Raw genomic sequence first — 16,637 nt, 5'->3', positions numbered from 1 at the left:
CTTTTGACATAATTGAGTTCACCGGTTGTTTTTTTCTTGTTAATGATGAACCAAACTGTTGACTTGGGCATGGCCAGGGTTTTTGCAATGTTCCTGATTGATTGATTTTCATTTCTGAGCCTTATGACGGCCAGCTTCATTTGCATCGACACTGCTGTTGTCACACCCCAACAACAACCTTCAAAGGCAATAGCAAAGTCTAGAATCAATACTATTAATCAATAGCTCTCCTGCATTCACTAACGACACAAATGAATACACCTGCCTAACGACACACATCTGTGAAGCCAATTTAACAAATACTTGTAGTACCTTAAAATGGGGGGACCATGTACAAAAGGTGCTGTCATTTCTAAACGGTTAATCCGATATGTATGAAAATACCCTCAAATTAAAGCTGACAGTCTGCACTTCACCCTCATTGTCAAACTCAAAGTGCTAGAGTACAGAACCAAAATAACAAAAAAATGGTCACTGTCCAATGAATTATGGAGCTCACTGTATATATTTTTAATCTCTTCTCTCATCCCTTACTTAGATTGAAACCTTTTTGACGCGGTTGCTAGGTGTTGGGTTAAGGTTGCTACGCTATCACTTTCCATTGGGAGAGCTTGTCTCCATGCTTTTCTATACCAAGACCCTCATGGCCTATCTGATGGCCTCATGGACGCCATCCCACTTCTCACACTGTGTCTTGTTCTTTGTTGTGTGTGTGTGTGTGTATAGCAGCTACTAACCCCTCCTCTCCCCTTGTGTGTTTCAGATTAACCTGCGTCTCATCCTGGTCAGTGGGAAGACGAAAGAGTTCCTGTTCTCTCCCAATGACTCGGCCGCAGACATCGCCAAACACGTCTACGATAACTGGCCAATGGGTGAGTGACACCTCACAGACACACATTACAACTGGAGGCTGGTGGAGGGAGGATCGGCTATATTCAATTCCAGCCATTGCAATGAGCCTGTCTTAAAGTGACACCAGCCACTACTGGTACATACAGTATAACTACTGGTATATATGATACCTCATCCAGTATAACACTACTGGTACATGTGATACCTCATACAGTATAACTACTGGTACATATGATACCTCATCCAGTATAACACTACTGGTACATATGATACCTCATCCAGTATAACACTACTGGTACATATGATACCTCATACAGTATAACTACTGGTACATATGATACCTCATCCAGTATAACACTACTGGTACATATGATACCTCATCCAGTATAACACTACTGGTATATATGATACCTCATCCAGTATAACACTACTGGTACATATGATACCTCATCCAGTATAACACTACTGGTATATATGATACCTCATCCAGTATAACACTACTGGTACATATGATACCTCATCCAGTATAACTACTGGTACATATGATACCTCATCCAGTATAACACTACTGGTATATATGATACCTCATCCAGTATAACACTACTGGTACATATGATACCTCATCCAGTATAACTACTGGTACATATGATACCTCATCCAGTATAACACTACTGGTACATGTGATACCTCATCCAGTATAACACTACTGGTATATATGATACCTCATCCAGTATAACACTACTGGTACATGTGATACCTCATCCAGTATAACACTACTGGTATATATGATACCTCATCCAGTATAACACTACTGGTATATATGATACCTCATCCAGTATAACACTACTGGTACATGTGATACCTCATCCAGTATAACACTACTGGTATATATGATACCTCATCCAGTATAACACTACTGGTACATATGATACCTCATCCAGTATAACTACTGGTACATATGATACCTCATCCAGTATAACACTACTGGTACATGTGATACCTCATCCAGTATAACACTACTGGTACATATGATACCTCATCCAGTATAACTACTGGTACATATGATACCTCATCCAGTATAACACTACTGGTACATGTGATACCTCATCCAGTATAACACTACTGGTACATGTGATACCTCATACAGTATAACTACTGGTACATATGATACCTCATCCAGTATAACACTACTGGTACATATGATACCTCATCCAGTATAACACTACTGGTACATATGATACCTCATCCAGTATAACACTACTGGTACATATGATACCTCATACAGTATAACTACTGGTACATATGATACCTCATCCAGTATAACACTACTGGTACATATGATACCTCATCCAGTATAACACTACTGGTATATATGATACCTCATCCAGTATAACACTACTGGTACATATGATACCTCATCCAGTATAACACTACTGGTATATATGATACCTCATCCAGTATAACACTACTGGTACATATGATACCTCATCCAGTATAACACTACTGGTATATATGATACCTCATCCAGTATAACACTACTGGTACATGTGATACCTCATCCAGTATAACACTACTGGTATATATGATACCTCATCCAGTATAACACTACTGGTACATATGATACCTCATCCAGTATAACTACTGGTACATATGATACCTCATCCAGTATAACACTACTGGTACATGTGATACCTCATCCAGTATAACACTACTGGTACATATGATACCTCATCCAGTATAACTACTGGTACATATGATACCTCATCCAGTATAACACTACTGGTACATGTGATACCTCATCCAGTATAACACTACTGGTACATGTGATACCTCATCCAGTATAACACTACTGGTACATATGATACCTCATCCAGTATAACACTACTGGTACATATGATACCTCATCCAGTATAACACTACTGGTACATATGATACCTCATCCAGTATAACTACTGGTACATATGATACCTCATCCAGTATAACACTACTGGTACATGTGATACCTCATCCAGTATAACACTACTGGTACATATGATACCTCATCCAGTATAACACTACTGGTACATATGATACCTCATCCAGTATAACACTACTGGTACATATGATACCTCATCCAGTATAACTACTGGTACATATGATACCTCATCCAGTATAACACTACTGGTACATATGATACCTCATCCAGTATAACACTACTGGTACATGTGATACCTCATCCAGTACAATACAAACAGGGAAGATGGAGGAACTCTGGTGGGAATGATGGGGTCATGTTACAGATCCTGGATCATACGCACACACCTAAACACTAACATGTTACAGATCCTGGATCATACGCACACACCTAAACACTAACATGTTACAGACCCTGGATCATACGCACACACCTAAACACTAACATGTTACAGATCCTGGATCATACGCACACACCTAAACACTAACATGTTACAGATCCTGGATCATACGCACACACCTAAACACTAACATGTTACAGATCCTGGATCATACGCACACACCTAAACACTAACATGTTACAGACCCTGGATCATACGCACACACCTAAACACTAACATGTTACAGATCCTGGATCATACGCACACACCTAAACACTAACATGTTACAGATCCTGGATCATACGCACACACCTAAACACTAACATGTTACAGATCCTGGATCATACGCACACACCTAAACACTAACATGTTACAGATCCTGGATCATACGCACACACCTAAACACTAACATGTTACAGACCCTGGATCATACGCACACACCTAAACACTAACATGTTACAGATCCTGGATCATACGCACACACCTAAACACTAACATGTTACAGATCCTGGATCATACGCACACACCTAAACACTAACATGTTACAGACCCTGGATCATACGCACACACCTAAACACTAACATGTTACAGATCCTGGATCATACGCACACACCTAAACACTAACATGTTACAGAACCTGGATCATACGCACACACCTAAACACTAACATGTTACAGATCCTGGATCATACGCACACACCTAAACACTAACATGTTACAGACCCTGGATCATACGCACACACCTAAACACTAACATGTTACAGATCCTGGATCATACGCACACACCTAAACACTAACATGTTACAGACCCTGGATCATACGCACACACCTAAACACTAACATGTTACAGATCCTGGATCATACGCACACACCTAAACACTAACATGTTACAGAACCTGGATCATACGCACACACCTAAACACTAACATGTTACAGATCCTGGATCATACGCACACACCTAAACACTAACATGTTACAGATCCTGGATCATACGCACACACCTAAACACTAACATGTTACAGAACCTGGATCATACGCACACACCTAAACACTAACATGTTACAGACCCTGGATCATACGCACACACCTAAACACTAACATGTTACAGACCCTGGATCATACGCACACACCTAAACACTAACATGTTACAGATCCTGGATCATACGCACACACCTAAACACTAACATGTTACAGACCCTGGATCATACGCACACACCTAAACACTAACATGTTACAGACCCTGGATCATACGCACACACCTAAACACTAACATGTTACAGACCCTGGATCATACGCACACACCTAAACACTAACATGTTACAGATCCTGGATCATACGCACACACCTAAACACTAACATGTTACAGATCCTGGATCATACGCACACACCTAAACACTAACATGTTACAGACCCTGGATCATACGCACACACCTAAACACTAACATGTTACAGACCCTGGATCATACGCACACACCTAAACACTAACATGTTACAGAACCTGGATCATACGCACACACCTAAACACTAACATGTTACAGACCCTGGATCATACGCACACACCTAAACACTAACATGTTACAGATCCTGGATCATACGCACACACCTAAACACTAACATGTTACAGACCCTGGATCATACGCACACACCTAAACACTAACATGTTACAGACCCTGGATCATACGCACACACCTAAACACTAACATGTTACAGATCCTGGATCATACGCACACACCTAAACACTAACATGTTACAGATCCTGGATCATACGCACACACCTAAACACTAACATGTTACAGATCCTGGATCATACGCACACACCTAAACACTAACATGTTACAGACCCTGGATCATACGCACACACCTAAACACTAACATGTTACAGACCCTGGATCATACGCACACACCTAAACACTAACATGTTACAGATCCTGGATCATACGCACACACCTAAACACTAACATGTTACAGATCCTGGATCATACGCACACACCTAAACACTAACATGTTACAGACCCTGGATCATACGCACACACCTAAACACTAACATGTTACAGATCCTGGATCATACGCACACACCTAAACACTAACATGTTACAGACCCTGGATCATACGCACACACCTAAACACTAACATGTTACAGACCCTGGATCATACGCACACACCTAAACACTAACATGTTACAGATCCTGGATCATACGCACACACCTAAACACTAACATGTTACAGATCCTGGATCATACGCACACACCTAAACACTAACATGTTACAGATCCTGGATCATACGCACACACCTAAACACTAACATGTTACAGATCCTGGATCATACGCACACACCTAAACACTAACATGTTACAGACCCTGGATCATACGCACACACCTAAACACTAACATGTTACAGATCCTGGATCATACGCACACACCTAAACACTAACATGTTACAGATCCTGGATCATACGCACACACCTAAACACTAACATGTTACAGATCCTGGATCATACGCACACACCTAAACACTAACATGTTACAGATCCTGGATCATACGCACACACCTAAACACTAACATGTTACAGACCCTGGATCATACGCACACACCTAAACACTAACATGTTACAGATCCTGGATCATACGCACACACCTAAACACTAACATGTTACAGACCCTGGATCATACGCACACACCTAAACACTAACATGTTACAGACCCTGGATCATACGCACACACCTAAACACTAACATGTTACAGACCCTGGATCATACGCACACACCTAAACACTAACATGTTAACTGGCATGGTTTGTGAGGTGTGGGTGGGTTTGGACATGTGGTGTACTCCAGAACCTTTTCTCTCTCTACATCTCTCTCACGAGACATAATCACATGAAACAGAGGAACGATAATGGAGAAATGATCATGTTGTGGTTTATGATGACGGACATGATGACGGTGATGGTGATTATGATGACAGATAATGATGTTGTTGGTGGTGATGACGGTGATAATGTTGTTGTTGGTGGTGATGATGATGGTGTTGTTGTTGGTGTTGGTTATGATGGTGATCTTAATCTCTCTACAGACTGGGAGGAGGAACAGGTCAGCAGTCCTAACATCCTGAGGCTTATCTACCAGGGCCGCTTTCTACATGGAAATGTCACGCTAGGAGGTGAGAACACACACACTCACACACATTTACACACACACACTTACACACACACACACACAGTCAAAATCAGTCAATTTAAATAAATTCATTAGGCCCTAATCTATGGATTTCACATGACTGGGAATACAGATATGTATCTGTTGGTCACAGATACCTTTAAAAAAAAGGTAGGGTCGTGGATCAGAAAACCAGTCAGTATCTGGTGTGACCACCATTTGCCTCGCGACACAGGCTGTTGATTGTGGCCTGTGGAATGTTGTCCCACTCCTCTTCAATGGCTGTGCGAAGTTGCTGGATATTGTCGGGAACTGGAACACGCTGTCGTACATGTCGATCCAGAGCATTTCAAACATGCTTAATGGGTGACATGTCTGGTGAGTATGCAGGCCATGGAAGAACTGGGACATTTTCAGTAGGTGGCTTATGGTAGAGAAATGAACATTACATTCTCTGGGAACAGCTCTGGTGGACATTCCTGCAGTCAACATGCCAATTGCACGCTCCCTTAAAACTTGAGACATCTGTGGCATTGTGCTATGTGACAAAACTGCATTTTAGAGTGGCTGAGTGAATGATCATGCTGTTTAATCAGCTTCTTGATATGCCACACCTGTCAGGTGGATGGATTATCTTGACAAAGGAGAAATGCTCACTAACAGGGATGTAAACAAATTTGTGCACCAAATTTGAGAGAAATACGTTTTTTTGTACGTATAGAAAACTTCTGGGATCTTTTATTTCAGCTCATGAAACACTTTACATGTTGCGTTGATATTTTTGTTCAGTATAGTTGACAGTTCTTTAGTGTTGTGTATGGTTAATGGGGATAACTGTAGTCATAACCCTTTTAGAGTTATCATTATCACCATTATCTAGCTCATAAAACCAAATGGTACCCTATTCCCTATGTAGTGCACTACCATAGGGATCTGGTCAAAGTAGTGCACTATGTAGGGAATAGGGTGCCATTTGGGACGCAACCATAGACATTTGAATCCTCTTACACTCAGGCCAATATTCCCATCGAAAGGATAATGCCCCAAAATTCCTGACATAAACATTCTTAGTTCAGAGAGGCTGAGGATTTGAGATATGGGTGTTCTGGGATTTGTGGTTGTTGGAATCCCAGCCCGGTCTCATAGACTAAACGTAACATAGTAAATGTAAAAACTGTTGGTATCTTATGTATGTTACGTTTGGTATGGTTACATAAGGCAGATGATTAATTAAGGGCAAAAACGAAAGTAGGGTGGATGGGTGGGGGTATAACGCAAACGTTATACACGTCTAGCAACCCAAAGGATCCGAGTTTGAATCCCATCACAAACAACTTCAACATTTTAGCTAATTAGCAAATGTTGAACTACTTACAAATGTTTAGCTACTTTGCATCTACTTAGCATGTTAGCTAAGCCTAACTCTAACCTTAACCCTTTCAGCTAACCCTTCCCATACCCCTAACCTAAACCCTTTAACCTAACTCTTAAACTTAACCCTAACCGTAACCCTAATGCCTAGCCTAGCTAATGTTAGCCAGCTAGCTAACGTTAGCCACCTAGCTAGAATTCGTAACATATCATACATTTTTCAAATTCATAACATATTGTACATTTAGCAAATTCATAACATATAATACAAATTGTAATTCATATCATAGAAAATAAGTGATAGACCTCCACAAATTAATACAAACCATATGAACTGTAACAATGGAGTGTCCCGGATTTACGTACAGAATAATACAAAATGCTCTGAGACCAGGTTGGGAATCCACGGAATACTAACCTAGCCTGGGATATGAAGAGGGATTGGAACAGGAGTAAAGACGGATAGAGTGGCAGGGATCTGGTCCATCAATGTTTAACACATCACTTCACTATAGCTTTTATGTGTTAGTACACTTCTCTTCTATATATGATGTCCAGTGGTGGAAAAAGTACCCAATTGTCATACTTGAGTAAAAGTAAAGGTAACGTAATAGAAAATGACTCAAGTAAAAGTGAAAGTCACCCAGTAAAATACTACTTGAGTAAAAGTCTAAAAGTATTTGGTTTTAAATATACTTAAGTATCAAAAGTACATATCAATGCTAAAAATGTGCTCCTGAGTGGCGCAGTGGTCTAAGGCACTGCATCGCAGTGCTAACTGTGCCACTAGATCCTGGTTCGAATCCAGGCTCTGTCGCAGCCGGTCGCGACCGGGAGACTCATGGGCGGCGCACAATTGGCCCAGCGTCGTCCAGGGTAGGGGAGGGAATGGCCGGCAGGGATGTAGCTCAGTTGATAGAGCATGGCGTTTGCATCGCCAGGGTTGTGGGTTCGATTTCCATGGGGGGCCAGTATAAAAAAATAAAATAATGTATTCACTAACTGTAAGTGGCTCTGGATAAGAGCGTCTGCTAAATGACTAAAAAAAAATACAAAAAAAAATATATATACTTAAGTATCAAAAGTAAAAGTATGAATAATTTCAAAGTCCTTATATTAAGCAAACCAGATGGTGCCATTTTCTTGTTTTTTAAATTTACGGAATAGCCAGGGGCACACTCCAACACTGAGACATAATTTACAAACGAAGCATGTGTGTTTAGTGAGTCTGCCAGATCAGAGGCAGTAGGGATGACCACGTGTTCTCTTGATAATTGTTTGAATTGGATCAGAAAACCAGTCAGTATCTGGTGTGACCACCATTTGCCTCGCAACACAGGCTGTTGATTGTGGCCTGTGGAATGTTGTCCCACTCCTCTTCAATGGCTGTGAGAAGTTGCTGGATATTGTCGGGAACTGGAACACGCTGTAGTACACGTCGATCCAGAGCATCCCAAACATGATCAATGGGTGTCATGTCGGGTGAGTATGCAGGCCATGGAAGAACTGGGATATTTTCAGCTTTCAGTAATTGCGTACAGATCCTTGTGACATGGTGCCATGCATTATCATGCTGAAACATGAGGTGATGGTGGCGGATGAATAGCACGACACCCACAGTTTCATCAGCTGTCCGGTTAAGAAGCCGGATGTGGAGGTCCTGGGCTGGCGGGTTACACGTGGTCTGCGGTTGTGAGGCCGGTTGGACGTACTGCCAAATTCTCTAAAAACAACGTTGGAGGCGGCTTATGGTAGAGAAATGAACATTAAATTATCTGGGAACAGCTCTGATGGACATTCCTGCAGTCAACATGCCAATTGCACGCTCCCTTAAAACTTGAGACATCTGTGGCATTGTGCTGTGTGACAAAACTGCACATTTTAGAGTGGCCTTTTTATTGTCCCCAGCACAAGGTGCACCTGTGTAATGATCATTATGTTTAATCAGCTTCTTGATATGCCACACCTGTCAGGTGGATGGATTATCTTGACAAAGGAGAAATGCTCACTAACAGGGATGTAAACAAATTTGTGCACCAAATTTGAGAGAAATACGTTTTTTTGTACGTATAGAAAACTTCTGGGATCTTTTATTTCAGCTCATGAAACACTTTACATGTTGCGTTGATATTTTTGTTCAGTATAGTTGACAGTGCTTTAGTGTTGTGTTTGGTTAATGGGGATAACTGTAGTCATAACCCTTTTAGAGTTATCATTATCACCATTATCTAGCTCATAAAACCAAATGGTACCCTATTCCCTATGTAGTGCACTACCATAGGGATCTGGTCAAAGTAGTGCACTATGTAGGGAATAGGGTGCCATAGCTTTCACCTGGATTCCCCTGGTCAGTCTGTCATGGAAAGAGCATGTGTTCTTAATGTTTTGTAAACTCAGTACTACTTAAGTTGTTTTTTAGGGGTATCTTTACTTTACTTTACTATTTATATTTTTGACTACTTTTACTTTTACTTCACTACATTCCTAAAGAAAATTATTTACTTTTCACTCCATACATTTTCCCTGACACCCAAAAGTACTCGTTACAGTATGAATGCTTAGCAGGACAGGAAAAGGGTCCAATTCACACAATTATCAAGAGAACATCCCTGGTCAATCTCTACTGCCTCTGATCTGGTGGATCAGCATATGTGGGGACTCCTTCAAGGCTGTTGGAAAAGCATTGCAGGTGAAGCTGGTTGAGAGAATGCAGAGAGTGGACAAAGCTCCTCCGCACACTCCACTGGCTTCCAGTTGAAGCTCGCATCTGTTACAAGACCATGGTGCTTGCCTATGGAGCTGTGAGGGGAACGGCACCTCCGTACCTTCAGGCTCTGATCAGTCCCTACACCCAAACGAGGGCATTGCGTTCATCCACCTCTGGCCTGCTGGCTCCCCTTCCTCTGCGGAAGCATAGTTCCCGCTCAGCCCAGTCAAAACTGTTCGCTGCTCTGGCACCCCAATGGTGGAACAAGCTCCCTCACGACGCCAGGACAGCGGAGTCACTCACCACCTTCCGGAGACATTTGAAACCCCACCTCTTTAAGGAATACCTGGGATAGGATAAAGTAATCCTTCTACCCCCCCCCCCCCCCCCCCCCCCCCCCCCTAAAAAAATAATAATAAATAAAATAAAATAATTAAAATAATTAAAAATTTGTGAAGTGGTTATCCCACTGGCTATATGGTGAATGCACCAATTTGTAAGTCGCTCTGGATAATAGCGTCTGCTAAATGACGTAAATGTAAATGTAAATGTCATCAAGGCAAAGGGTGGCTACTTTGAAGAATCTCAAATATAAAATATATTTTGAATTGTTTAACACTTTTTGGGTTACTACATGATTCCATATGTGTTATTTCATAGTTTTGATATCTTCACTATTATTCTACAATGTAGAAAATAGTAAAAATAAAGAAAAACCCTGGAATGAGTAGGTGTGTCCAAACTCAATATTAGGAAGGTGTTCTTAATGTTTGGTATACTCAGTGGACTGTATGCATCTCTTGCTCTCGTTCCCTCTCTCTCTCTCGCTCTCTCCATCTCTTTCTATTGCTTTTGCCCACTTCCTCTCTCTCCATCTCTCTCTCTCCCTCTGTCTCTCTCTCGCTGTCTCTCTCACGCTGTCTCTCTCTCTGTCTCTCTCTCCTGTCTCTCCTCTCTCTTGGTTGTGTTGTGTATTCTATGTTAGATCAGTCAGATGATGGTAGTTATGATGATATATTTGCTTTGTCCGGTAACTAACCACTTTATTTCCCCCTCTTTCTTTTTCTCTTCTCTTCTACTCTCTCTCTCTCTCTCTCTCTCTCTCTCTCTCTCTCTCGCTCTCTCTCTCTCTCTCTCTCTCTCTCGCTCCCTCCCCTCTTCCTCTCTCTCTCTCTCAGCTCTCAAACTGCCTCTGGGGAAAACCACAGTGATGCATTTAGTGGCCAGAGAGACGTTGCCTGAGCCAAACTCCCAAGGTAACCCGCTTTTCATTTATCCCACCTTCCAGACATTCATTCATCCCTTGTTCCTCCCCCTCACTGGGACTTTCACACACTAAAACACAGTAATACATGGTACTTTTACTGTAGACGATGGTAGTACAGTTATTACAGTTGTTCCTAATGATGCACGATGAATACTTCTAACCTATTACCAATACTATACAGTCTAGTAATACATTTGTGTTTCAGTAAGCCTATATAACACTATTTAAATAATGACAGATGGTTGTTTTTGTTGCAATTCAACATTTGAGCTGAAGCTCTTGTTAGACTTGCCTTTAGACTTTTGCATCCCAACATTGTCTTGTGAAAAAAGGGTTGATTTCTCAACAATATTGCTACTATGTAGTTAAACAGTATCAGGGTCCTGACCGTGTCCTGACCGTGTCCTGACTGTTTGACCGCATCATGACTGTGTTTGACTGTTTGACCGCATCCTGACTGTGTCCTGACTGTGTTTGACTGTGTCCTGACCGTGTCCTGACCGCATCCTGACTTTGTCCTGACCGTGTCCTGACCGTGTCCTGACCGCGTCCTGACTGTGTTTGACTGTTTGACTCTCTGACCGCGTCCTGATCGTGTCCTGACTGTCTCCTGACCGTGTTCTGACCGTGTCCTGACCGTGTCCTGACCGCGTCCTGACTGTGTCCTGACTGTGTCCTGACTGTGTCCTGACTGTGTCCTGACCGTGTCCTGACCGTGTCCTGACCGTGTCCTGACTGTGTTTGACTGTTTGACTCTCTGACCGCGTCCTGATCGTGTCCTAACTGTGTCCTGACTGTGTCCTGACCGTGTCCTGACCGTGTCCTGACCGCATCCTGACTGTGTCCTGACTGTGTTTGACTGTTTGACTCTCTGACGCGTCCTGATCGTGTCCTGACTGTGTCCTGACTGTGTCCTGACCGTGTCCTGACCGTGTCCTGACCGTGTCCTGACCGTGTCCTGACCGTGTCCTGACCGCGTCCTGACTGTGTCCTGACCGTGTCCTGACTATGTCCTGACTGTGTCCTGACCGTGTCCTGACTGTGTCCTGACTGTGTCCTGACCGTGTCCTGACTGTGTCCTGACTGTGTCCTGACTGTGTCCTGACTGCGTCCTGACCGCGTCCTCACCGCGTCCTGACCGTGTCCTGACCGCGTCCTGACCGTGTCCTGACTGTGTCCTGAACGCGTCCTGCCGCGCCCTGAACGCGTCCTGACCGCGTCCTGACTGTGTCCTGACTGTGTCCTGACTGTGTCCTGACCGTGTCCTGACTATGTTTGACTGTGTCCTGCCTGTGTCCTGACCGTGTCCTGACCGTGTCCTGACTGTGTCCTGACTGTGTCCTGACTGTGTCCTGACTGCGTCCTGACCGCGTCCTGACCGCGTCCTGACCGCGTCCTGACTGTGTCCTGACTGTGTCCTGACTGTGTCCTGACCGTGTCCTGACTGTGTCCTGACCGTGTCCTGACTGTGTTTGACTGTTTGACTCTCTGACCGCGTCCTGACCGCGTCCTGACTGTGTTTGACTGTTTGACTCTCTGACGCATCCAGACCGCGTCCTGACTGTGTTTGACTGTTTGACTCTCTGACGCGTCCTGACTGTGTCCTGACTGTGTCCTGACCGCATCCTTATCGCGTCCTGACCGTGTCCTGACTGTGTCCTGACCGCGTCCTGACCGTGTCCTGACTGTGTCCTGACTGTGTCCTGACCGCGTCCTGACCGTGTCCTGACTGTGTCCTGACCGCGTCCTGACCGCGTCCTGACTGTGTTTGACTGTTTGACTCTCTGACCGCGTCCTGATCGTGTCCTAACTGTGTCCTGACTGTGTCCTGACCGTGTCCTGACCGGGTCCTGACCGCATCCTGACTGTGTCCTGACTGTGTTTGACTGTTTGACTCTCTGACGCATCCTGATCGTGTCCTTACTGTGTCCTGACTGTGTCCTGACCGCGTCCTGATCGTGTCCTGACTGTGTCCTGACCGCGTCCTGACCGTGTCCTGACCGCGTCCTGACCGTGTCCTGACTGTGTCCTGACCGTGTCCTGACTGTGTCCTGACCGCGTCCTGACCGCGTCCTGACAGTGTCCTGACTGTGTCCTGACCGTGTCCTGACTGTGTTTGACTTTTTGACCATTTCTGACTGTGTCCTGACCGTGTCCTGACCGTGTCCTGACCGTGTCCTGACTGCGTCCTGACCGCGTCCTGACCGCGTCCTGACCGTGTCCTGACCGTGTCCTGACCGCGTCCTGACCGTGTCCTGACCGTGTCCTGACCGTGTTCTGACCGTGTCCTGACTGTGTCCTGAATGTGTCCTGACCGCGTCCTGACCGCGTCTTGACCGCGTCCTGACTGTGTCCTGACTGTGTCCTGACTGTGTCCTGACTGTGTCCTGACCGTGTCCTGACCGTGTCCTGACTGTGTTTGACTTTTTGACCATTTCTGACTGTGTCCTGACTGTGTCCTGACTGTGTCCTGACCGTGTCCTGACCGTGCCCTGACTGTGTCCTGACCGTGTCCTGACCGTGTCCTGACCGCGTCCTGACCGTGTCCTGACCGCGTCCTGACCGTGTCCTGACCGCGTCCTGACCGCGTCCTGACCGCGTCCTGACCGCGTCCTGACTGTGTCCTGACCGTGTCCTGACCGCGTCCTGACTGTGTTTGACTGTTTGACTCTCTGACCGCGTCCTGACTGCGTCCTGACTGTGTCCTGACTGTGTCCTGACCGCGTCCTGACTGTGTTTGACTGTTTGACTCTCTGACCGCGTCCTGACTGCGTCCTGACCGTGTCCTGACTGTGTCCTGACCGTGTCCTGACCGCATCCCGACTGTGTCCTAACTGTGTCCTGACTGTGTCCTGACTGTGTCCTAACTGTGTCCTGACTGTGTCCTGACTGTGTCCTGACTGTGTCCTGACCGTGTCCTGACCGCGTCCTGACTGTGTTTGACTGTTTGACTCTCTGACCGCGTCCTGACTGCGTCCTGACCGTGTCCTGACTGTGTCCTGACCGTGTCCTGACCGCGTCCTGACTGTGTTTGACTGTTTGACTCTCTGACCGCGTCCTGACTGCGTCCTGACCGTGTCCTGACTGTGTCCTGACCGTGTCCTGACCGCATCCCGACTGTGTCCTGACTGTGTCCTGACTGTGTCCTGACTGTGTCCTGACCGTGTCCTGACCGTGTCCTGACCGCGTCCTGACCGTGTCCTGACCGCGTCCTGACCGTGTCCTGACCGCGTCCTGACCGCGTCCTGACCGCGTCCTGACTGTGTCCTGACCGTGTCCTGACCGCGTCCTGACTGTGTTTGACTGTTTGACTCTCTGACCGCGTCCTGACTGCGTCCTGACCGTGTCCTGACTGTGTCCTGACTGTGTCCTGACCGTGTCCTGACCGCGTCCTGACTGTGTTTGACTGTTTGACTCTCTGACCGCGTCCTGACCGCGTCCTGACCGCGTCCTGACCGTGTCCTGACCGCGTCCTGACTGTGTCCTGACTGTGTCCTGACCGTGTCCTGACCGTGTCCTGACCATGTCCTGACTGTGTCCTGACCGTGTCCTGACCGCGTCCTGACTGTGTCCTGACCGTGTCCTGACCATGTCCTGACTGTGTCCTGACTGTGTCCTGACTGTGTCCTGACCGCGTCCTGACTGTGTCCTGACTGTGTCCTGACTGTGTCCTGACTGTGTCCTGACCGTGTCCTGACTGTGTCCTGACCGCGTCCTGACCGTATCCTGACTGTGTCCTGACTGTGTCCTGACTGTGTCCTGACTGTGTCCTGACCGTGTCCTGACCGCATCCTGACCGTATCCTGACTGTGTCCTGACTGTGTCCTGACTGTGTCCTGACCGTGTCCTGACTGTGTCCTGACCGCGTCCTGACTGTGTCCTGACTGTGTTTGACTTTTTGACCATTTCTTACCATGTTCTGACCGCGTTCTGACCGCATTTGACTGTGTGTTGTGTTCCTCCTCAGGTCAGAGGAACAGAGAGAAGACTGGAGAGAGTAACTGCTGTGTCATCCTGTAAATACAAACCTCCCTCCCTCTTTCATCCCCATCCTGGATCCAACCAACACACTGTCCTGTCCTGCAGTCTCTCTAGAATTCTACTGCTACACACACACAAAACATTCTGTGTTCCTCATAGCAATACATTGCACTTGCTCATAAACTGTGTGTGTGTGTGTGTGTGTGGGCCGGTCTCTCTCACACAGACTTAACCACTAAATAAACCCACGCTCCCACCTGTCCCCCCCCCCCCCCCGACACACATAGACACACACACCCTTCGCCCACCCACTCATCCAGATGTGCTGTCTATCTCCCATAGTGCAGCAAAGCATTGATGTGCCTGATCAGAGACACACACACACACACACGCCTGTGTCCTTTTTACCTCCCACTCTAAAACTTCTGTATATGTCCTTAAATCGTACACTAGTGACAGACAGATTCACTCTTTTATTCACTCATGAAGGTTCTAGCCAATTACTAACAAACACACAAACAAACAATGTTGTTGTTTGGCCATAATATCATGTTGTTGACTGTGTTTTGACAGTCGGTCCTCTCCTCCTTTCTGACCAGGCAGTGTTTTAGATCACTCCTCTGTCAGAACCCTCATCTCCCCTTTCCCCCTGAACGGGGAGAAAAAAGACAGACAGATTCCCCTTTCCTCCTGATTGGAAAGACAGACAGATTCCCCTTTCCTCCTGATTGGAAAGACAGACAGATTCCCCTTTCCTCCTGATTGGAAAGACAGACAGATTCCCCTTTCCTCCTGATTGGAAAGACAGACAGATTCCCCTTTCCTCCTGATTGGAAAGACAGACAGATACCCCTTTCCTCCTGATTGGAAAGACAGACAGATTCCCCTTTCCTCCTGATTGGAAAGACAGACAGATTCCCCTTTCCTCCTGATTGGAAAGACAGACAGATACCCCTTTCCTCCTGATTGGAA

At 45.4% G+C, this 16,637-nt stretch overlaps 1 protein-coding gene across 1 annotated transcript in view; it reads left to right on the top strand.

Annotated features, from left to right (window-relative positions):
* The window catches only part of ubl3a (ubiquitin-like 3a), a 47,801-nt gene extending 31,164 nt beyond the window's left edge, over window positions 1-16,637 (top strand). The window contains exons 2-5 of the mRNA XM_084140785.1: window positions 764-872; window positions 6,257-6,343; window positions 11,596-11,673; window positions 15,652-16,637. Of these exons, the coding sequence (XP_083996911.1) occupies window positions 764-872; window positions 6,257-6,343; window positions 11,596-11,673; window positions 15,652-15,704 (327 nt within the window). The 3' untranslated portion in view covers window positions 15,705-16,637. The remainder of the gene's footprint in view (window positions 1-763; window positions 873-6,256; window positions 6,344-11,595; window positions 11,674-15,651) is intronic.

This window comes from Coregonus lavaretus (genome assembly GCF_964263955.1).
Source record: "Coregonus lavaretus genome assembly, chromosome: 24".
NCBI classification, from domain to species: Eukaryota; Metazoa; Chordata; class Actinopteri; order Salmoniformes; family Salmonidae; genus Coregonus; species Coregonus lavaretus.
This window is presented reverse-complemented; position numbering and strand designations above follow the sequence as displayed.